General features: G+C 44.1%; 2 protein-coding genes and 1 pseudogene across 4 annotated transcripts in view; 2 read left to right on the top strand and 1 right to left on the bottom strand.

Moving 5' to 3' along the window:
* The window catches only part of LOC138983250 (uncharacterized), a 6,633-nt gene extending 1,129 nt beyond the window's left edge, over nucleotides 1-5,504 (top strand). The window contains exons 2-5 of the mRNA XM_070356683.1: nucleotides 2,834-2,941; nucleotides 3,292-3,511; nucleotides 4,889-4,945; nucleotides 5,301-5,504. Of these exons, the coding sequence (XP_070212784.1) occupies nucleotides 2,834-2,941; nucleotides 3,292-3,511; nucleotides 4,889-4,945; nucleotides 5,301-5,341 (426 nt within the window). The 3' untranslated portion in view covers nucleotides 5,342-5,504. The remainder of the gene's footprint in view (nucleotides 1-2,833; nucleotides 2,942-3,291; nucleotides 3,512-4,888; nucleotides 4,946-5,300) is intronic.
* LOC138983240 (cytosolic purine 5'-nucleotidase-like) overlaps nucleotides 1-22,500 on the bottom strand; it is a 248,483-nt gene that overhangs the window by 162,427 nt on the left and 63,556 nt on the right. The gene's annotated exons all lie outside the window — the stretch shown is intronic.
* Nucleotides 11,279-12,690, top strand: LOC138981513 (uncharacterized; annotated as a pseudogene).

The following is a 22,500-nucleotide window of genomic DNA, read 5'->3' as shown; positions in this document are numbered from 1 at the left end:
CAAAGACATTTATCAAAAAAATGAAAAACATGTCTTAGGATATCATACCCAGGAACTCTCATGTCAAATTTCATAAAGATCGATCCAGTAGTTTAGTCTGAATCGCTCTACACACACACACAAACAGACAGACAGACAGACAGACAGACAGACACACATACACCACGACCCTCGTCTCGATTCCCCCCTCTATGTTAAAACATTTAGTCAAAACTTGACTAAATGTAAAAACGAGGTGAGAGCCAACTTTATTATCTATTCCGAACAGGTTGTTTTTACATTTAGTCAAGTTTTGACTAAATGTTTTAACGTAGAGGGGGGAATCGAGACGAGGGTCGTGGTGTATGTGCGTGTGTGTGTGTGTCTGTGTGTGTGTGTAGAGCGATTCAGACTTTCATCTTATTCCTTGTCGGTTCCTGATTCCAAAAACATATAGATATGATATGTTTGGATTAAAAACACGCTCAGAAAGTTAAAACGAAGAGAGGTACAGAAAAGCGTGCTATCCTTCCCAGCGCAACTACTACCCCGCTCTTCTTGTCAATTTCACTGCCTATGCCGTGAGCGGTGGACTGACGATGCTACGAGTATACGGTCTTGCTGCGTTGCATTGCATTCAGTTTCATTCTGTGAGTTCGACAGCTACTTGACTAAATGTTGTATTTTCGCCTTACGCGACTTGTTTTAAGTTATTGAGACATCACAGTGCGCAAAGAGATTTATAGAGCAAATCGAGAAAATGAATTATTGCACGAAGCGCGAAGCGCTGAGTTCAATAATTATTTTGAAGATTTGCTCTATAAATCTCTTAGCGCACTGTGATTGTTTCAATAACGATATTGTCAGTAACGACACTAGATTAGAACGTTTGAAAAGGCACATTTTTCTGCCAGCGTTCGGATAAACTGTGGACAGGTCGATTTAGATCTACTTTTGTGTGTGTGTGTGGGCTTTGCACATGACGGGGGTATTGACGGTTTCATCGCCGACCATGCATTTTACGATTTCAGTGATTACCCTCTGTACCGTTTAATAGATTAGCAACTAACAGTATGAGTTACAGTTGTGCGAAATGTACCCGTTAGCATACAGTTTCACTGAAATATCAATTATTGGTATAAAAAACAACATGTACCAAAATGTTCCTTGCTCCCCAAAAAATTAACGACCCCCAAGCAACTGAGTGGCGTCCCCTGATGTCAAACGACCCAAAGTGACACGTTGGTTCCCTCATTCGCAAAAAAATAAAGTTGGTATGTTATTTCTCGCAATGTAGCCTACCTGTATTCATCTGGGAGGTTGGTGCTATGACTGATTACATGGTAAGAATGTTTAGAAGCCTTCGCGTGTTCTGTTTACATCGTAGTTGTCTTGAAATAGGCGAAAACCGTTCATTTCAGTGCTGAACTAATGGTGTCGTCTGCTACATATACGAATAGGACAGTCTATTGAATCAGTCGACTTCCAAATGCTGCTTTGTCCAGCTCGAAATCTGTCAGAAAAAAACACCTTTTGCTTTTAGCCGCGGGAAATTGTAGGGTCAAGCATCATTGTTTGGAAATGTGGAGACGATAAGGTACATGCCACTAACACAGCGGATGAGAAGAATCTTCGCAAGTCGAAATAAGAGGCCCAGACTCACAGAAAAAAACACTTCTGCCTTTAGCCGCGGGAAATTGAGGGTCAAGCATCATTTTGTAATGTGGAGAAGATAAACTACATGTCACTAACACGGAGGATGAGAAGAATCTTCTCAAATCAAAAGAAGGGGAACAGCCTCGCTTTGGCAAAGGGCGGAAAAATACGCTCTCTGCCATTAGCCAATCAACTGTTTCACAGTCATGTGACACCAGTGCTTACTTACAATGTTTGTTATCGTGCGTATCTCTTGAGTCATGTCCTTTTTACTGATGCGAGTGTGGAGCGCACGAGCAGTATAAAACGAGAGGTTTTTGCGTCCATTTTGAGGGGTAACATGACGAAAAGCGCGATATTTCAGAAACACCTGAATGGATTGATTTGAAACTTTTACGATCTGAAGTCTATAATTATACGATACGTACGTCCGGTAGAAATTTCGCTTCGTTACAGGTTTTTGTTGAGATGATAAGCAATCTTCCGGAAAATGTTTTACAATGTGTCATGGGTTTAAAGGTTTACATCCAAACAAATCATGACTTTGCATGCATACAGACAAACAAGTGTTACAAATACTGCCAACGTGTCATTTAGATACACGAGTTAAATCATTACGTGGACGCAAAATCCTCTCGTTTTCTACTGCTTATGCATTCCACACCGGCATCAGTAGAACATAACACAAGAGATACACAAGATAACAAAGCAAAACATATTGTAGATAGATAAATGATTTTTCTTTCTTATCGTATGTAAAAGTTGCCAAGCTGCGCCTATTCTGAATTTTTGTCGATTTTTTTTTATTGGTACCTGACGTTATTGTCAGGCCGATTTGGGGGGTACCCTTACTTCCGCGGCAGTCACGTGATACTTGTAACAGAAATCTTTGATCTGAAAAGTGTGGCAGGTAGCCAAGTGAAGGGCCTTTAATGGCATATAAGGTTTGAATAATATGACACGGGAATGAATGTATTAGTTGGGGTTCGAAAATGGGTGCAGTAATTATTTTGCTCAGTTTATATCAGAGTAGCAATATATTGTACGTGACAGAACGCGGTACTCTCTCTCTCTCTCTCTCTCTCTCTCTCTCTCTCTCTCTCTCTCTCTCTCTCTCTCTCTCTCTCTCTCTCTCTCTCTCTCTCTCTCTCTCTCTCTCTCTCTTAAAAAATTACATTCTGCATTATCTGTCTTTCAGTTGAGCAAGACTGTACTCGTGCTACTGTTCATCTGTGCTGTGCTCGTGCCGGACTGCGAGGGATGGAGAAGGAGAAGGAGGAGGCGCTTTTGGAGAAGTGTGGGAAGGGTACGAGACAGAGAGAGAGAGAGAGAGAGAGAGATTTGTGTGTGTGTGTGTATGAGTGTGTGTGTGTGTGTGTGTGTGTGAATGTGTGTGTGTGTGAATGTGTGTGTGTGTGAATGTGTGTGTGTGTGTGTGTGTGTGTGCTTGGAAGTGCGTTCGTGCGTGTGTGCGTACGAGTGTTTGTGCGTGCGTGAGTGCGTGCGTGCGCGCGCGCGCGCGTGTGTGTGTGCGTGTGTGTGTGTGTGTATGTGTGTGTGTGTGTGTTCTTGTTTCTAAAATGTACATAATGTACATTCATTGAGTTGACAGTTTACAACTTATTACATATCTCATTTCGTCTATCACTGTGACAGTTTGTCGGAGATGTGGCCAAGACAGCACTGAAGACCAAAGCCACTGCTGTGCTAGTCGGTGCTCTCGGGAAGAGGGACGCAGACTGCGGACCGGACCTGACCCCGGAGGAGACCAACGCTGTTGTCCAGCAACTGGAGCAAACGTGTCCAGGCCTGGGACTGGACCTCTCCTTGGGTCTGACCAGTGACGTCATTAATGCTGCCTTTGCCGAGAGTGACGGTCAGTGTTTGACCACAGTCAGTTTTTGTATGTCAGGATCCATAAGGAACACGTTTGTTACACCTGCCATTTATTTGACCTTTTTGACGTGGAATTTATAAACGATATAGTTAAATAGAAATGATCGATAACATTGATTCACTAAAGGCATGGCAGTATTGAAAAAGACTCCATCCATTTGCTGTAAACCATCGTGGTTATCACCATACAAGCACCTAACCACTTGGACACATACCAACACTCTCTATACTGACTGCTTTATGACCAGAGTGGATTATTTCCAAACTAATGTTGTAAGTGGCTCCCCTGTCAACCTGCAAATGACGTCATGTTAACACAGAATGACGTCATGTTAACACAGAATGACGTCATGTTAACACAGAATGACGTCATGTTAACACAGAATGATCCGTGTGTGCACAACGCTGTTGACTTCTGGTAGTTTCCAAGCGGAAAGCTCCTGTAAGCATGAAACTATGTTTTCCTTTTCAACATTACCGGACGCTAATTGAATAAATCCAAAAACAAAAAGACTGCCAACGTTCCAAAATTCAGAATAAAAAACAAGAGAGCTAAGTTATTGGAACGTGTGTTATTGATAAAGCAACAACAATACGTTAGAGTTATTGATAAAGCAACAACAATACGTTACAGTTATTGATAAAAGTAACAACAATACGTTACAGTTATTGATAAAGCAACAACAATACGTTACAGTTATTGATAAAGCAACAACAATACGTTACAGTTATTGATAAAGCAACAACAATACGTTACAGTTATTGATAAAGCAACAACAATACGTTACAGTTATTGATAAAGCAACAACAATACGTTACAGTTATTGATAAAGCAACAACAATGCGTTACAGTTATTGATAAAGCAACAACAATGCGTTACAGTTACAGATATTTCGACCCAACGGTCTTTTAAGTCCACAGACAAACAAATCATTGCCTCGCTTGTGTCTTCTCCCCAAGCGGCTGCATCTTTTGCGAACTAAGTCTTTTTTTTCTTTTTGTTATTAATATCTGTGACTGTAACGTATTGTTTTGTCAATAACAAACGTTCCCACAACTTACGTACCTTTCTTGTTGTTTTATTCGGACGCTAATTGATCAAACGGGAGCGATAGAATTTTTATTTTGTGTTCAGATTTTGGATTGGAGATGATTCAAACAAAAATAAAAATGTTGGTTAGGTCTGAATCCCTACACAAATCATAGCATGTAGTTATGTTGCTACCTGCATGAAGAAACGTTAAGATTATTTGCAACATTTGTTGTGTGCATAGATCCATGGAAACAGCTTATTGTCCAACTCGGGATTTTTCTCCGTTTCAAGACTAACCATGAATATTGTTGTCATGGTTTCAGCCAACACGGACGGTGCACTGGCTGGGGATGAGCTGGACGACTTCCTCACCGTCATCAGTAAGCTCCCTTTCACTTGCCAGCTTCATTAAATCCATATACTGACTTGGTTTTATTACTTGTTCATAATTTGTTTTCATCATCAACATTGTATAATCTATTCCATCATAAATCCTAGGGCAAAGTTAATACTAATGGCTGTTATAATTTTTTGTTCTTGTTCCATTTATTTATTGCGTTGTAAGAGGTCCTGATTTGGCCTATATGGTCCGCTGGACCCAAAAAGCAACAACTAACAAATCAAATTGCTTTCTTAAATTTATTTTCCTGTCAGTTATTTAATGTCTTCCTCTGAAAAATCAAACAAACCAGTGATTTTCTGATTGTACACTCTTTTTGTTTAACTATTTTTCAGGAGCCATCGAAGAATGTGAAGACTTCGAAGAGCAAAAATGAAGATAGCTTCGTTCAATTGAGGCGTGACTGATGTAAAGGGATATAACTCTTTGTTTTCATCCGCTGCTGTGTCAGCTTCGTTCGGATGACTCTTGGAACTAAGAACACTCGGGGACACTCTGTTTCAATAAACACTTGAATTAAAGACTGGCTAAATTAGTGAATGTTGACAAGGTAAAACACCAAGTGAAAAGGCTTCGCACAACATACATGCACACAGACACAAAAACAAACACACACACGCCGATACACAAACACACACACACACACACACACACACACACACACACACACGCACGCACACACGCACGCACGCACGCACGCACATACACACACACACAGATCACGCACGCACGCACACGCACATACACAAAAGCACACGCACGCACGCACACACGCTTACATGCAGATAGAGAGAGAGAGAGAGACACACACACACAAACATACACACACACACACACACACACACACACATACACACACTCTCACAAACAGACGCGCGCGCAAGCAAGCAAATAGTATAATTGGATCCTTACTATCTATGAAAAACATCAACCTTTTTCTGTCGGAAATTTTGATGATCATATTTTAAAACATTGGTGACAGATTGTATGACGAACTGTGGAACATGAATCAAGTACAACCCTAACATGCACGGTCATAAATACGTACATAATTATAGTTTATCTCCGTCGCGAATAATATTTTCTGCACATAACATCATGCACTTGCTTTTTTTCTTGATATTGAGTAAACTGATACGACATGTGTGTGTGTGTGTGTGTGTGTGTGTGTGTGTGTGTGTGTGTGTGTGTGTGGATGTGGGTTTGTGTCTGTGTGTATATATATAGAGAGAGAGAAGGAGAGAGAGAGAGTTCACCAGAACATTACTGGACAGGTGTTCATGAAGATTTTTGTGTAGATCAGATCCCCATACATTTTTTTAATATTATTTCGATAAATGTCCTCAATGACGTCACATCCGGTTACAAAAAAGTTGAGGCGGCGCTGCGGCGACTGCATTTTTTAATCAAATTGATTGAAATTTTGGTCAATATTTAATAGTCTTTGACCCGGTCTGGACTATTTGATTGCAAGTAAAGCTCAAACATTGTTCAATTGATTTGCTAATCAACAGTTTGCTTGAAATCAACATTGCAATAACGACACAAAGGTGGCTCCGTTGCGTTCTTAACTTTTTCCTGAATCAAAAAAATGTTTAGATATGTTATGTTTGAAATTATATTAAGCACAAAAACATAAATTCGTTATGATGTCGAGCCATCGAGAATTCGGTCGACAGATTTCTGTCAGCCAGGCTCCGTCTCGGCAAAGACTTTTTAAGTCCAGTTTTAATGTTTTGACCGTCGTATTGACTAAATGTTCTGATATTGCTTTACGCCACTTGTTTGTTTATTTTGTTTGTCTGTGGGTTTTTTCTTTTGCTACTGTATTTTCAGATTCAACGGTTTCCTTATTTTTACATTTAGTCAAGTTTTGACTAAATGTTTTAACATAGAGGGGGGAATCGAGACGAGGGTCGTGGTGTATGTGTGTGTGTGTGTGTGTGTCTGTGTGTGTGTGTAGAGCGATTCAGACTAAACTACTGGACCGATCTTTATGAAATTTGACATGAGAGTTCCTGGGTATGATATCCCCATACATTTTTTTTCATTTTTTCGATAGATACCTTTGATGACGTCATATCCGGCTTTTTGTAAAAGTTGAGGCGGCACTGTCACACCCTCATTTTTCAATTAAATTGATTGAAATTATGGCAAAGCAATCTTCGACGAAGGCCGGGTTTTGGTATTGCATTTCAGCTTGGTGGCTTAAAAACTAATGAGTGAGTTTGGTCATTAAAAATCGGAAACTTGTAATTAAAATTATTTTTTTATTAAACGATCCAAAAGCAATTTCATCTTATTCTTCGTCATTTTCTGATTCCAAAAACATATACATATGATATATTTGGATTAAAAACAATCTCTGAAAATTAAAAATATAAAAATTATGATCAAAATTAAATTTCCGCAATCGATTTAAAAACAATTTCATCTTATTCCTTGTCGGTTCCTGATTCCAAAAACATATAGATATGATATTTTTGGATTAAAAACACGCTCAGAAAGTTAAAACGAAGAGAGGTACAGTAAAGCGTGCTATGAAGCACAGCGCAACCGCTGCCGCGCCAAACAGGCTCGTCACTTTCACTGCCTTTTGCACTAGCGGCGGACTACGTTCAGTTTCATTCTGTGAGTTCCACAGCTTGACTAAATGTAGTAATTTCGCCTTACGCGACTTGTTTTCTTTCGTCTGATAATTATTTTACGTAATGGTTTTGTCGCAACTGGACAACGATTCACATTGCAAACATTTTACCGTATCAGTGGCAGATGCCCTGGAAATACAGTAAGACGAGTCTCCCAAACCATAGACCAAATAGCCTGGACCGCCAACTCGTCACGTGACCCTTCGAGGTTACGACGCTCGACTTTCAGGGGCGCTTTGCGTCCGGTTTGAAAGGCCAGCGATTCGAAGACAGTGAAAAGAAAGCACGCTCCAGTTATTTGTGACAATGGGAGGTGACAATGAACTGGATTTTCCAAAACTCCAAACTAAACTTAACAAAACTCATCGAAAAACATGTTCCATATGCACTTTAGCTGAGTTTATTTTAGCATTTTCAGAACTTACCTCGGCAACTTCGTCCATGTTTACAATCGACACCGGATATGACATCCCCCTGATTTCTGAAAGGCCATGTAAGCGTAGGTTCCTAAATGCGAGAGGCCGCTACCTCGTAATAGAGAGAAAGAGCGGAGAGAGAGCTAGTTGGCGGTCCAGGATAAATGGTCTATGCCCAAACACACACACACACACACACACACACACACACACACACACACACATCATATTCTATAATATTTTCTGTTTCCAGGCGTTTCTAATTTCATAACTATAAAAATAATACCCCCCTCTCTCTCTCTCTCTCTCTCTCTGGAACCTGGAAAATTGTAGATCAATATGTGGAAAATTGGAATTCGGGTTTCAGGAAATGCCAAGCCGTGCATTTTATTTGATTTTTTGTGTGGTTTATTAGGACTACTTCTTCCTTTTCTTTTTTTCTCTCCTCATATCATGACCTCTTGTCATTCTTCCAGTCCAGGTTTTTTAATGAACGAGTACCGAATGAACCCGGAAGAAGTTTCAGCCCTGAAAGTGGCGAGTACACTCTTCAAAAAAAATTAAGGATCACTTTTTTACAAGCACGCCACACAAAACAGACAAGACCGAATTCTTTCATTTTTTTAAAATTATATAATTGAACAACCAAGAAGTAATGACAAACAAAGCAAAGATCGAACGCGGCAGCGACAATTTAGCTAGAGTGTGTCAAACGTGACAACCCTCGAAAATGGAATTCACAACAATGTGAATCAGTGTCAATAACGCGTGTGCCCTCCGTTGTGTGCCAGGCATTCAACACATCGTTGGCGCATGGAGTGGATCAGGTTGCATATGAATGCTCTGGGAACTCCATTCCACTCCTGTTGGAGCCATTGCAGCAGTTGACCCAGATTGGCAGGAGGAGGGTGATGTTGCTCTACCCGACGACAAAGCTCGTCCCACATGTGCTCTATGGGGTCCAGGTCCGGGCTGTTGGCTGGCCACAGCATCCTGTTGACCCTGGCCTGCTGGATGAAGGTGTTTACAGCTGCAGAGCGATGGGGAGGTGCGTTGTCACCCTGAAGAATCGCACGAGGGCCGATCGCTTGGAGGGCTGGAACGACCAGGGGTTGCAGGATCTCATTCTGGTAGCGGACACCGGTCAAGTTGCCCACTACATGGTACAGAGGTGTCCTTAGACGTGTGCTGATCCCTCCCCAGACCATCACAGAGCCTCCGCCAAAACGCTGTCGTTCCAGAACAGCGCCTTCTGCGAAGCGCTCTCCGCGACGCATCCACACTCGGATGCGAGGTTCCAAGCAAAAGCGGGACTCATCTGTAAACAACACCTGAGCCCACTGCTGACGTTGCCACCTCACATGTTGAGTGCACCAGGCTCGGCGAGCTGCTCGGTGATTAGCAGTCAGGGTTGTTCAAGCCAAAGTTGTGTAAGCGGTTTCGGATCGTCTGACCACTAACAACAGTGTTGATGGTAGCTTGTAGGCGTTGCCTAATGTTGTTTGCCGTAGCCATTCTTTGTTGCATGGCCTGCCTCTGAATGAAGTGATCCTCTCTTTGTGTGGTGACTCTGGGCCGACCAGAACGTCGCTCCTGCACTCTTCCAGTTGCTTGGAATCTCTGTTTTAGTCTGATGATGACAGAGGGAGCCACTGCAAGCCTCTGGGCCACTTGCCTGGCAGCAACACCGTCTTGAAGACATCCTATTGCCCTTCCTCTATCCAAATCGCTCAGTTTTCTTCGTGGGGGCATGTTGCTACTGTGCATAATTGTGTCAGCGTGTCAACCTTTAAACACAACCTGGTGAGCGATGTTCATAGCCAGGACCCTGTTGTAGCACGTGCATCACAACCTTTTGCCCTGGCATGCGTTCCGCAAATTTCATGGGGCTATAAAAAACACCCCTTTTCTTCCAAAATGCAGAAGCTTTTGAGAAGCCCCATAAAGGGAAATAACTCTGCCTGTCAAACAAAATTCTAGGTCAAGACTCATTGTTCATTTGTTAATTCAAACACATTAATCTTTTAATTATTATGTCGATGTTTAATTTTTTGGCAATTTTTTATAATTAGATCCGTTTTTTCAACCGATCCTTAACTTATTTTGAAGAGTGTATTTTACGCACCATGGCGAGTAGAAACATGTAACTGGCGAGTAGAAATGTTCATCTACTCACCAAATGCGTGTAAAGTTGCTGAAACAGATTATTGGTTTGGCTAGTAAAATTTGCTCTCTGGCGATTACATTTTCAGAATCACTCGTCAAAGGCTGGTGCACCATTTTGTGGACTTTCAGGGCTGAGTTTATACGACTTCACTTCCGAACAGGAGAAAAATGTAGGTAAAATTGGTGAAGTATAGTTTCATTGATGATCTTTTTGGTTAGGTTGAGGGTTTCCCATGGTGTCTCCAAAAAGTGATGAACTCAAAACAAACAAAAAAACATAAAGAATTGTGAACCATGCATGCAAGTGGCGATTATTTCTGGGGATGTAAAAAAAAATCGAAAATAGAAGTAAGCAAGAGAAGCTATTTCACGGTCTCCAGTTTCCAGCAGGATTGTGATTTTTTTCGCTTCTTTAATATTTACTTTTTACTTTTCTGTTTAATTGTCAGGCTATCTTGCAATTTGTTAAGTTTGATGCGCTTGGTTGACCACCTTAGGAAAGTGGGCAGCTCGTCATTCAAGAAATCGTTACAAATCGAAATGCAATTTATCGCCTGGACGCACAGAGAAAGAAAGAGAGAGAGAGGGTGCTACGGGGAGGGGGGGGGATTCAAAACTCAGAAGGCAGAGAAAGAGAGAGAGAGAGAGAGAGAGAGAGAGAGAGAGAGAGAGAGAGAGAGAGAGAGAGAGAGAGAGAGAGAGAGAGAGAGAGAGAGAGAGAGAAATATCAAATCAAATCAAATCAAATCAAATCAAATCAGATTTTACGAGGGCTGTGGCATAAGCAATATAAACGAGCTTCTTTTCAACCAGCCCTCGAGAGAGACTGAGAGTGAGAGAGTGAGATGATGATGATGATGATGGTGGAGAGAGAGAGAGCGAGAAAGAAAGAGAGAACATATTTGCTTGTTATGGCCCTGTCACACCTTGACGTATGAGCCAGCGTATGCCGACGTATGAAAAATCTGGCGAATACGTCGAATACGTTATGGGTAAGTTTTGTATACGTTAAGAACACGCTGAAGTACGCTGGTATACGTCGTCGTACGGCGAGGTCCTCGACAAATTTTGAACATGCACAAAATGTCCGTACGTTATAGGTAAGTTATGCGATCGTTGACACACGTTCACACACGTTACTAATACGTCGACGTACGTCGAGATAATTGTAAACGTACCCAAAACGTATCTCTAACCTATGAGTAACGTGCGTATGTCGAACGTATCTCCAACGCATATTGGCGTATGTAGACGTTTTGAACGTGTTCCGGACGACCACAGAACGTACTGAACGTGTTTCTAACTTACAGCTGCCGTACAAAAGCGTATTGGCAGCGTTTATGGGGCATTGGTATATAAAGATGGGGTTCGCAGGTGGAAACCGCCAGTGCTCCTCAAGACTCCCTGGTGAGCAGATGTCCATGTAATCCGAGAGATGGAAGATCCGGCAAGCCTGAGACGAGAATACCAACTAGCTGTCCTCCAACATCAACATGACCTCATCGATTTGACACTGTACCAGGTGGCGTGCCAGTAGACGAAGGAGAAGAAGAGGTGAACGGGGGAGAAGGAACTGGGTGAGACCATGGATCGGGAGGCGACGGCAGTTTGGCATGTATGACCAGCTAATGGTGGAACTCCGTAACGAGGACCATGCATCCTTCACCAACTTTCTGCGAATATCTCCAGCGATGTTCGACGAGCTGCTGGCCAGAGTGGGTCCAAGGATGACCAAGCAGTACACCTTCTACAGGGATCCGCTTGAGCCTGGCATAAAGTTGGCCCTAACTTTACGCCACCTTGCCTCTGAGAACAAGATTAGTATGCCTCGATGAAGTTCGGATGGAGGGTCCCTCACAACACCCAGTCCCTTGTGGTTGGAGATGTCTGTCAAGCCATTATTGACGAATATGTGGATGAGGTGCTAGTCTGCCCAAGTACTCCGGAGAGTTGGCGCGCTGTAGCTGATAAGTTCTTCCAAAGATGGAACTTTCCCAATACATGTGGGGCACTTGATGGGAAGCACGTGGCCTGCCGCTGTCCCCCAAAGAGTGGGAATCTATACTTCAACTACAAAGGATTCTACTCCATTGTTCTGATGGCGCTTGTAGATGCCGACTACAAATTCATTTGGGCAGATATTAGTGGTACTGGATCAGCATCAGATGCGCAGATATACAATTCCTGTGAGCTGAAGGAATGCGTACCCTAGGTTTTCCTGACCCTGAGCCTCTTCCCAACGACAACGAGGATGTGCCCTACTTCTTCATCGGTGACGATGCCTTCACCCTTTTTTAATATATTTTTTTTTATAGGCTACGACATGTGATCGTCGGCGATACGCTGCAAACGTTATGCATACGTTAGACTATCGTTGGACATAAGTTGTGAACGCCGGCAACACGTTAAGCATTCGTTGGTATACGTTATCTATAAGTTATCGAAATCTTCTATATACGTTACTATCACGATATTTGTACGTCAAACTCGTTTTGAATACGCTATGTATACGCCCAACTCGTTATAAATACGCTATGTATACGCCCAAAATTGAGAAAAAACAACATGGATAGTTCAGCGTACGCCAGCGTTTTAGGGAAAGTTTGATACGTCGGCATACGCTGGCTAATACGTTAAGGTGTGACAGGGCCATTAGCTCTTTTTTAACACTACAAAATTGAACTTCTTTAAAAATGTTGATGAAAATAAAACGAATAAAAAAATTGGAAAGGAATTGAAAAAACAAGGCAAAACAACTAAAAAATATGGGTATAGTCTAGTATGCAGGAATCTTGCTATTATTTGTTTTCTTCGGCAATTTTGTCAAAATACTTATAAAAGTGTCGGCGATTTTAGGCAATCCTTGCGGTCATCTTTCCTTCACAGTGAAAAATAATGTTCGGCCCAAATGACGACAAAGTTTTCTACGATTTGAAATTAGTTTCTGAGTTTCTACACACAACGCGAAACCGGCGACATGCAGCGAGAGGGAACAAATCAGCACTCTCAATTTAAGTGTTCCATTTTTAACCACACTTTTTGTAACCAGTTTGTGAAAATTGTGTGGAATAATGAATAATTCTACTTGCAAAAGTAGCACACATAATAAACACTATTTGCAAAATAATGACGAGTAAGGGAAGTCGTATGGTAGTCTTATTGACCAGAATGTATAAAGGAAAGGGATTAATATCTCACGTGCCCCATTCCTCTTAGAATTGTGGGAGATAAAATCACTATTTCGTGTTTATCATGACTGTATGCTTCATTTGCTAGCAGAGTCATAATTATAGTATGTCACACATTGTTCTCAACTGGTTACAAAAAGTGTGTTCAAAAGTGGAACACATCAAAATAGCTGCATATCAGAAGTGCAAAGCCTGACATACAGCGAACAGACAACACCATGATCGACTCAGTGTGACGAAGCCACACACGGGGAAACGGGCTGGTGTCGATTGACCTCTGAACCTGCAAATGTCGCAGCGACACCAAGCGGTTTGTTCTTGCGCAAGGGGAGGTCAATCCCATGGGACCTAGATAGCACGCGCGCTCGATGAGAACTTCCGGTAAGCTTTGCAGATGTTTTCAGACGAAATTGTGCTCTTTTTTACCAGTCACCTTGCGAACATTTCCGGTGAAGTTTTGTACGTCGTGCATTATTGCAACAAAAGGCTTCTGTTGTAAGTCAGGCTACTTCCGTGATTATCAATCTATTCTTCCTTGCTCACAATGTACATGCAGGACTGGTGCTGGCAGAGGCACTACGCCGCAAAGAAATATTTCGCTTAAAGGAATACTATGTACAAGAAAAAAGGCACCCAGATCGCTCCCAACGTTACGCCAACAGTGTTGTTCCCAGGCCTCGGTTTTCGGTCATTTACGCATACTTTTTTGATCAGACAATGTTCTGACCCCACGCCGGTCAAATGTCCGATAGCTTTGACTCGTAGGATGTTTTCTGGCGCAACAATTTTTTGCAGCCAGGACATTTTGATGGATATATATTTTGAATCCAAGTCCATCTGGCATAGTGTCCTCTGTGTCCGGGAACAACACCGCAACATAAGATTCTGCGTTACAAATAATGTTACCGTTGCTAATTTCAACGAATCAGATCCCGCGGTTTGTTCGCTCCCGTTTGGGTGGCACCCACTTTCGCTTCGTGCCCCTCGGCCCAGATGTCGGCAATTCAGTGGACTGTAACCCCTACCTGGTGCAGGGCCATCGGGTGTGACCAGTGTCCTTGGTCACCTGTGATGGCCGACGCCGCTCTCGCCGACTGTTGTCACAGATTGTAAATTAACTGTCACACCTGTCTGCCGGACTGACGGCCGCTTTTGATGTGAGCCCTGATTGTGTGGTCAGCGAATCGACATGCTGGTGTGTGGATATATTAAAGGGGTGGTGATGTGGTGTGTGTGTGTGGAGGGGTACGGTTGGTGGAGGTGGTGTGTGTGAGCCCGTGCGCGTGTGTGTTTGTGTGTGACCCATCATCACTTCCACCTCATTTAATGATTATCCATATCTGGCCAGGATTTTACATCTGGTAAGAAGAATACCCCTGCATGTGGACCACACCAAACCAACACATCAATCGTGTGGCCGCGTTCTGTGCAGAGGGGGGACGTCTTGCTGTTTTTGTGGGTTTCTTTGTGTGTATTCATTTACATTGAAGGATTATCTTAATTCCAAGTAGCAACAACCTGTGATTTAACACGATTGCTCCCACGAGCAGGACAGTGCATCGGTACCTTTAAACCAGTGCTGGTATGCAAGAGTCGAGGTCAGATACCCGGGATAAAACTGTACCCTCGCAGCAGTTTATCGTGGACTAAAGTATCTAAAATCCACTCCTGCATGCCGGCCCAGATCTCCATGACTTTTTATTTTTTGTATTCTAGAGTCTCTATTCCTATACTGCGGTTCTCTTGCTTGTGACGTCAATCAGACACGGCCTTCAAGGACCGACAACTGCTGTGAATTCAAGCGTAAAGGCCCACTTCGCCTCGTGAAAACAGTTCGCCTCGTGAAAACACTTCGCCTCGTGAAAATACTCCGCCTCGTGAAAACACTCCGCCTCGAGAAAACAATCCGCCTCGTGAAAACACTTCGCCTCGTGAAAACACTTCGCCTCCACTTCGCCTCGTGAAAACAGTTCGCCTCGTGAAAACGCTCCGCCTCGTGAAAAAGCTCCGCCTCGTGAAAACACTCCACCACACTCCGCCTCGTGAAAACACTCCACCACACTCCGCCTCGTGAAAACACTCCGCCTCGTGAAAACACTCCACCACACTCCGCCTCGTGAAAACACTCCGCCTCGTGAAAACACTTCGCCTCGTGAAAACACTCCGCCTCGTGAAAACACTTCGCCTCGTGAAAACACTCCGCCTCGTGAAAACCCTCGTGAAAACACTTCGCCTTGTGAAAACACTTCGCCTCGTGAAAACACTTCGCCTCGTGAAAACACTTCGCCTCGTGAAAACACTCCGCCTCGTTAAAACACTCCGCCTCGTGAAAACACTTAGCCTCGTGATAACACTCCGCCTCATGAAAACACTCCGCCTCGTGAAAACACTCCGCCTCGTGAAAACACTTCGCCTCGTGAAAACACTTCGCCTCGTGAAAACACTCCGCCTCGTGAAAACACTCCGCCTCGTGAAAACACTCCGCCTTGTGAAAACACTCCGCCTCGTGAAAACACTCCGCCTCGTGAAAACACTCCGCCTCGTGAAAACACTCCGCCTCGTGAAAACACTCCGCCTTGTGAGAACACTCCGCCTTGTGAAAACACTCCGCCCCGTGAAAACACTCCGCCTCGTGAAAACACTCCGCCTCGTGAAAACACTTCGCCTCGTGAAAACACTCCGCCTCGTGAAAACACTCCGCCTCGTGAAAACACTCCGCCTCGTGAAAAACACTTCGCCTCGTAAAAACACTTCGCCTCGTGAGAACACTCCGCCTTGTGAGAACACTCCGCCTTGTGAAAACACTTCCGCCTCGTGAAAACACTCCGCCTCGTGAAAACACTCCGCCTCGTGAAAACACTCCGCCTCGTGAAAACACTCTGCCTTGTGAAAACACTCCGACTTGTGAAAACACTCCGCCTCGTGAAAACACTCCGCCTCGTGAAAACACTCCGCCTTGTGAGAACACTCCGCCTTGTGAAAACACTCCGCCTCGTGAAAACACTCCGCCTCGTGAAAACACTCCGCCTTGTGAAAACACTCCGCCTCGTGAAAACACTCCGCCTCGTGAAAACACTCCGCCTCGTGAAAACACTCCGCCTCATGAAAACACTTCGCCTCCACTCCGCCTCGTGAAAACACTCCGCCTCGTGAAAACACTCCGCCTTGTGAAAACACTCCGACTTGTGAAAACACTCCGCCTCGTGAAAACACTCCGCCTCGTGAAAACACTCCGCCTCGTGAAAACACTCCGCCTCGTGAAAACACTCCGCCTCATGAAAACACTTCGCCTCATGAAAACACTTCGCCTCCACTCCGCCTCGTGAAAACACTCCGCCTCGTGAAAACACTCCGCCTCGTGAAAACACTCCGCCTTGTGAAAACACTCCGACTCGTGAAAACACTCCGCCTCGTGAAAACACTCCGCCTCGTGAAAACACTCCGCCTCGTGAAAACACTCCGCCTCGTGAAAACACTCCGCCTCGTGAAAACACTCCGCCTCATGAAAACACTTCGCCTCCACTCCGCCTCGTGAAAACACTCCGCCTCGTGAAAACACTCCGCCTCGTGAAAACACTCCGCCTCGTGATAACACTCCGCCTCGTGAAAACACTCCGCCTCGTGAAAACACTTAGCCTCGTGATAACACTCCGCCTCGTGAAAACACTCCGCCTCGTGAAAACACTCCGCCTCGTGAAAACACTTAGCCTCGTGAAAACACTCCGCCTCGTGAAAACACTCCGCCTCGTGAAAACACTTAGCCTCGTGATAACACTCCGCCTCGTGAAAACACTTAGCCTCGTGAAAACACTCCGCCTCGTGAAAACAGTTCGCCTCAGCGTCTCAGATGTGGCCAGGCTTTCACATGAAATAAGACCATCCCTCCACTTGGTCACATACCAACAATGGACAGTCTGGGTGCGCACTAGGCACAGTGGGGTTTTTTTCTTAAAGAATCAAGTTTGCAAAAAGCACTGGTGCCTTCTTCTGACATTTATTCATTTAAAAAAAATGTCAACTCACCACAGCAAGCAGTCAGGGTGTTGATGTTTAGTATGAAAACAAGTGGAGGGATGGTCTTATTCCACATAAATGCACAGCCAGGTCTACGACGGGGAGAACGAGGCGGGGTGGGCATTTAAAGTTTAATATCAAGTTGTCAGAAGTTAGCGAAGAAGCAGCGGGTGTATGGTGCATAGTTACCCACTGTGGAGGCTAAGTCATTGAAGGACACTGTCCGACCGGTCTTGGCCTGACACGTCATCAAAAGATGAGGTTCACCACATCCGGTCGCACCAGCAGGCGGGTGGGAGAAAAGTAGACGGAAGCGAGGGATCCGAAAACCCGCCAATCAAAGGTCCGGAAAATCTTCACTGCGGGGCATTCCGCTTGTGAGGGGGAAAAGGAGTGAAAGACCCGGATTGGTGCTTTGATCACTGTTACGCCTGTTAGTTAGTCTTCCAAGGAAAATGATAACGGTTAATCGGATGAGGGGGATTCTTGATCATGACGAGAGAGCTTGCCGAAAGTACATAGGGGGTGATTGACAGAAGAGATCCTTACATGGCAATTTTGCCGTTTGATGACACCTGTGGACAAAGATGGGCAGGGTCGTATTGTGTTGGAATTGTCTCTTCTGTCAACCGTGTCCACTAGTTTCCCCAGGGCCCAGGACAGCGCGTGACGGATGACGGACAGTGGACAGTGCCTGATTGAAGTGTTGCCTGTCAATTGGACACTCGACTGATCGTGACTGTGTTCATGCACCATCACTCCCTCTCTCACCTCACTGTAATGGCTGCTTCGCAACACTATAAGTTGGAATCAGCATTGGCGTCAGTTGACGGTATTTTGATATGTTTCCAGACTCTCTGTGTGTGGGTGTGTGTGTGTGTGTGTGTGTGGGTGTGTGTGTGTGTGTGTGGGTGTGTGTGGGTGTGCTTGTGTGGGTGTGTGTGGGGGGGTGTGTGTGTGTGTGGGTGTGTGTGTGGGGGTGTGTGTGTGTGTGATTGTGTGTGTGTGTGTGTGTGTTCTTCTTTCCTTTGAGGTAATATAATAGTGGCTTGTATCGTATCAGAGTATCATTCGAATTACAAATACAATGGATCCTATTTACAAGTACCGTTGAACCCCCCCCCCCCCCCCCCACCCTTAAGACCCCCTATCTAAGATTTCCTCCGTTTTAACAAGTTATTTTTCAGGTGTTCTTTTCATAAGCTCTGTAAATTTGTCTCCATTTTAAGACGCCTCCATTTTAAGACTCCTCCATTTTAAGACTCCTCCATTTTAAGACTCCTCCATTTTAAGACTCCTCCATTTTAAGACTCCTCCGTTGTAAGACTCCTCCGTTGTAAGACTCCTCCATTTTAAGACTCCTCCATTTTAAGACTCCTCCATTTTAAGACTCCTCCATTTTAAGACTCCTTTATTTTAAGACTCCTCCATTTTAAGACTCCTTTATTTTAAGACTCCTCCATTGTAGACTCCTCCATTTTAAGACTCCTCCATTTTAAGACTCCTCCATTGTAGACTCCTCCGTTGTAAGACTCCTCCATTGTAAGACTCCTCCATTGTAAGACTCCTCCATTTTAAGACTCCTCCATTTTAAGACTCCTTCATTTTAAGACTCCTACATTTTAAGACTCCTTCATTTTAAGACTCCTCCATTGTAAGACTCCTCCATTGTAAGACTCTTCCGTTGTAAGACTCCTCCATTTTAAGACTCCTCCATTTTAAGACTCCTCCATTTTAAGACTCCTCCATTGTAGACTCCTCCATTTTAAGACTCCTCCATTGTAAGACTCCTCCATTTTAAGACTCCTCCATTGTAAGACTCCTCCATTTTAAGACTCCTCCATTTTAAGACTCCTACATTTTAAGACTCCTCCGTTTTAAGACTCCTACATTTTAAGACCTGATTTTCTCGGATTGTTGAAGGTCTTAAAAGCGGGGTTCCACTGTACATGTATTTCGTTCACTGTCAAGCACATGCCTCAGTCTGAGCACAGATATTCTACCACTACGCTTATATATCTTCGGTATGATTATAGCTCAATACAAGGTTTCTTAGTCCACAAAGTCTCTTTCTAGATTCAGACTGAAAGGCTTGTGAAGTAACGTTACAACTTGAAAACAAGAATTTTAAAAATCTGTATGCCGGCCTCTCTTTAAAACTGTGATCCTCTCATAAAAGACGGGTCGTAGGTCCACGCAGACAATCTTGCGTTTCCGTAGGCGTGTCTGTCTTCCACGGAAATAGTTGGTTTCCCTGTAATATGGATTTCAAGTCGTGAAATAATCCTGTTTAAATCCCATTCATGCATTACAAAGAAAAGTCGTTTGAGGAGGGGATCATTTTGTGGCTTAAAGCCTGTTTTGGAGACACATGATCCAGACACTGAGAAGGTTGTGATCACTGAGTAGGTTGGTATTCATGCCAGGGCTTTCTGATTAATATAAAAGGCTTATAATACCCGTGTATGGAAAGATCACAAGTGTCTTGGAAATATTGACTGACGTACGAAGAAAATGAGAAATTCCGTCAGCAGTAGAAATATGAAGTTAGAGAGCTCAATGAATTCTTGGTAAATAATTCGCACAGTCACGCAAGCGCTCGAACTCACGCGCAAGCATACAAACACGCACGCATGGGCTCACACACACACACATACGCACGCACGTACGAACACACACACGCACACACACACACACACACACACACACACACACACACACACACACACACACACACACACACACACACACACACACACACACACACACACACACACACACACACACACACACACACACACACACACACACACACGCACACACACACACACACACACACACACACACGCACACACACACACACACACACACACACACACACACACACACACATACGCACGCACGTACGAACACACACACGCACACACACACACACACACACACACTCTCTAATGTCATGTATGCCAGCGAAGACACGCCGGCGGCAGCATACCAGACACAAACGATTCAACAAAGGTCTTTGTACATAGACAACCAAGCACACAAAAAGTCAGGCGCATCAAACGATGCGGCAATGCTTGAAACAATCACAGCGTGTGTCGGTCTGTGTGTGTGGCAATGAAAACAACAAACAACCCGCTCATCAAAGGGATCGCGGAGAGAGCAAGGGAGTTTTGATGTGCACACGAACGCCCATAACTCGCCATCTTCCAACTGTCTTCCCTACGACAAAAGACAGCGCTTGGTTTTTGTGGGCCTTTGACGACCCAACGCCGTTTTTATACAGTGCAAAATGCGCGGTGCGAGAGGCCTGTTTAGCATAGCAACATGGCCTCGAGAGGGTTGCGGTGCTCCATAACAGGACACTATTCGCTGCTAAAACGCCCTTTTAAAACCATTGTGCGGCTCCAACCAGCTTGGCGGTCATTAAACAGCGGATGAGAGAGAGAGACAGAGCGAGAGAGAGCAAGAGAGAGAGAGAGAGAGAGAGAGAGAGAGAGAGAGAGAGAGAGAGAGAGAGAGCAAGAGAGACAGAGAGAGAGAGAGAGAGAGCAAGAGAGACAGAGAGAGACAGAGAGAGAGAGCAAGAGAGAGAGAGCAAGAGAGACAGACAGACAGACAGACAGACAGACGACACGGAGACAGACACAGAGAGACCGTGGCAGGCAAGAACGTATTTTTGTTGGGGCATTGGCCGGTATGTCTGCTTCGGTGCAGTCTTTTTAAAAACCACATAATTTAATGTTCACATTTGCAGTCTTATTTTCTTTTGAGCAGTCTGGAGTCGTTCTTTGAAATACAAAGGATGAATATTTGTTGTTTCAACCTGGAATGACCTGCAGGCATGACCTGAGGTCGTTAAACTATGCTGGTTCTTCTTCTTCTTCTTCTTCTTCTGCGTTCGAATTTCATGACCGTTATATCCTTAGCTCGGTTGCTACCACGAAGATCGCAGTTCTGCAGCGGCTGGTGTCTTCTGGCCAGTAGTGCTGGCGTGCTGTCTCCAGATGTTGGCATGTCTGTAGAGCTTGGTGCCCAGGCTGGTGTCTTCTGGCCAGTAGTGCTAGCGTGCTGTCTCCAGAAATATGCAGGTCTGTACAATGTGCTGCGGGGTTGTCTCCACTCACATTGGGTTGTGTGGAGAGAAATTTAACTATTACGCCCTCACGGTGAAGCCATTGAGGGGCATGTGAAAGTGTGGCTGTGTGTCTGAGTCCCAGGCTCCTGATGTGCATCTTCAGCCTACAGTGACCAGTGGTCAGACAAGGGTGGTGGTCTGGATCCTCCTGTCCAGCGTGTTGATTTGGTCTTTCTGTGGGCTGGAGTAGTTGTACATGAAGCTGGTTGACACTTTCAAATTTCCTAAATTTTCTTTGGAAATGTGTCAAATCCCTGAGGGAAACAGGAAATTTTTAAAGGTACTGAACTTGTCAAATCCAGGTGCACGGAGCCCCTGGGGCTTTTAGTCATACCTCAGGCAGCTATCCGTTAGAAGAACTACCAAGTTTCATTGACTTGCACCCAAAGAGTCAAGAACTGCGATTTTTTTTACGAATTAATTTCGTACTCGGACCCGGCTGGTCTTGACCTATTTTTGGATCTAAATTTAGATCAGGTAGATCACCACATCATGCACAAAAAGACACGTCACTAGCAAACTATGTCAGACGTCATCATGAGTTTGTGTAAAACAAAATGGAGGCCGGAATCACTCAGTTGAATCGAACTCCGACCAAACACCACGTAATAACTAGGTTAATTTATGCACTCGCGTGAACAAGAAACTGTCGAGCTTCACAGATGTCGTCGTTGGGTAGTTTTGGGTTTGTTTTACTACCATAGGAGGATTTTTGAACTGTAAATGCACTCAGCTGCAACAAAAACGCAAAACGAAGGCTGTGAGCTGCACTGTGCCTTTAAACGTACTACAATATTCAGTGATTTTGTAAATTCCCTGGTTTTCAGAACTTACTGTAAGTATATATCGTCATGGATGTGTTCCAGAAATTCGTGACAAACACTACAGTGAAAAAACTCTGAAGGATTTATTTCGGGAAGTCCCGCCCGGACATAATTTTTAACCGTTTAAAGAAGAGCAAGGTT

The sequence above is a fragment of the Littorina saxatilis genome, linkage group LG12, assembly GCF_037325665.1.
Source record: "Littorina saxatilis isolate snail1 linkage group LG12, US_GU_Lsax_2.0, whole genome shotgun sequence".
NCBI lineage: Eukaryota > Metazoa > Mollusca > Gastropoda > Littorinimorpha > Littorinidae > Littorina > Littorina saxatilis.
This window is presented reverse-complemented; position numbering and strand designations above follow the sequence as displayed.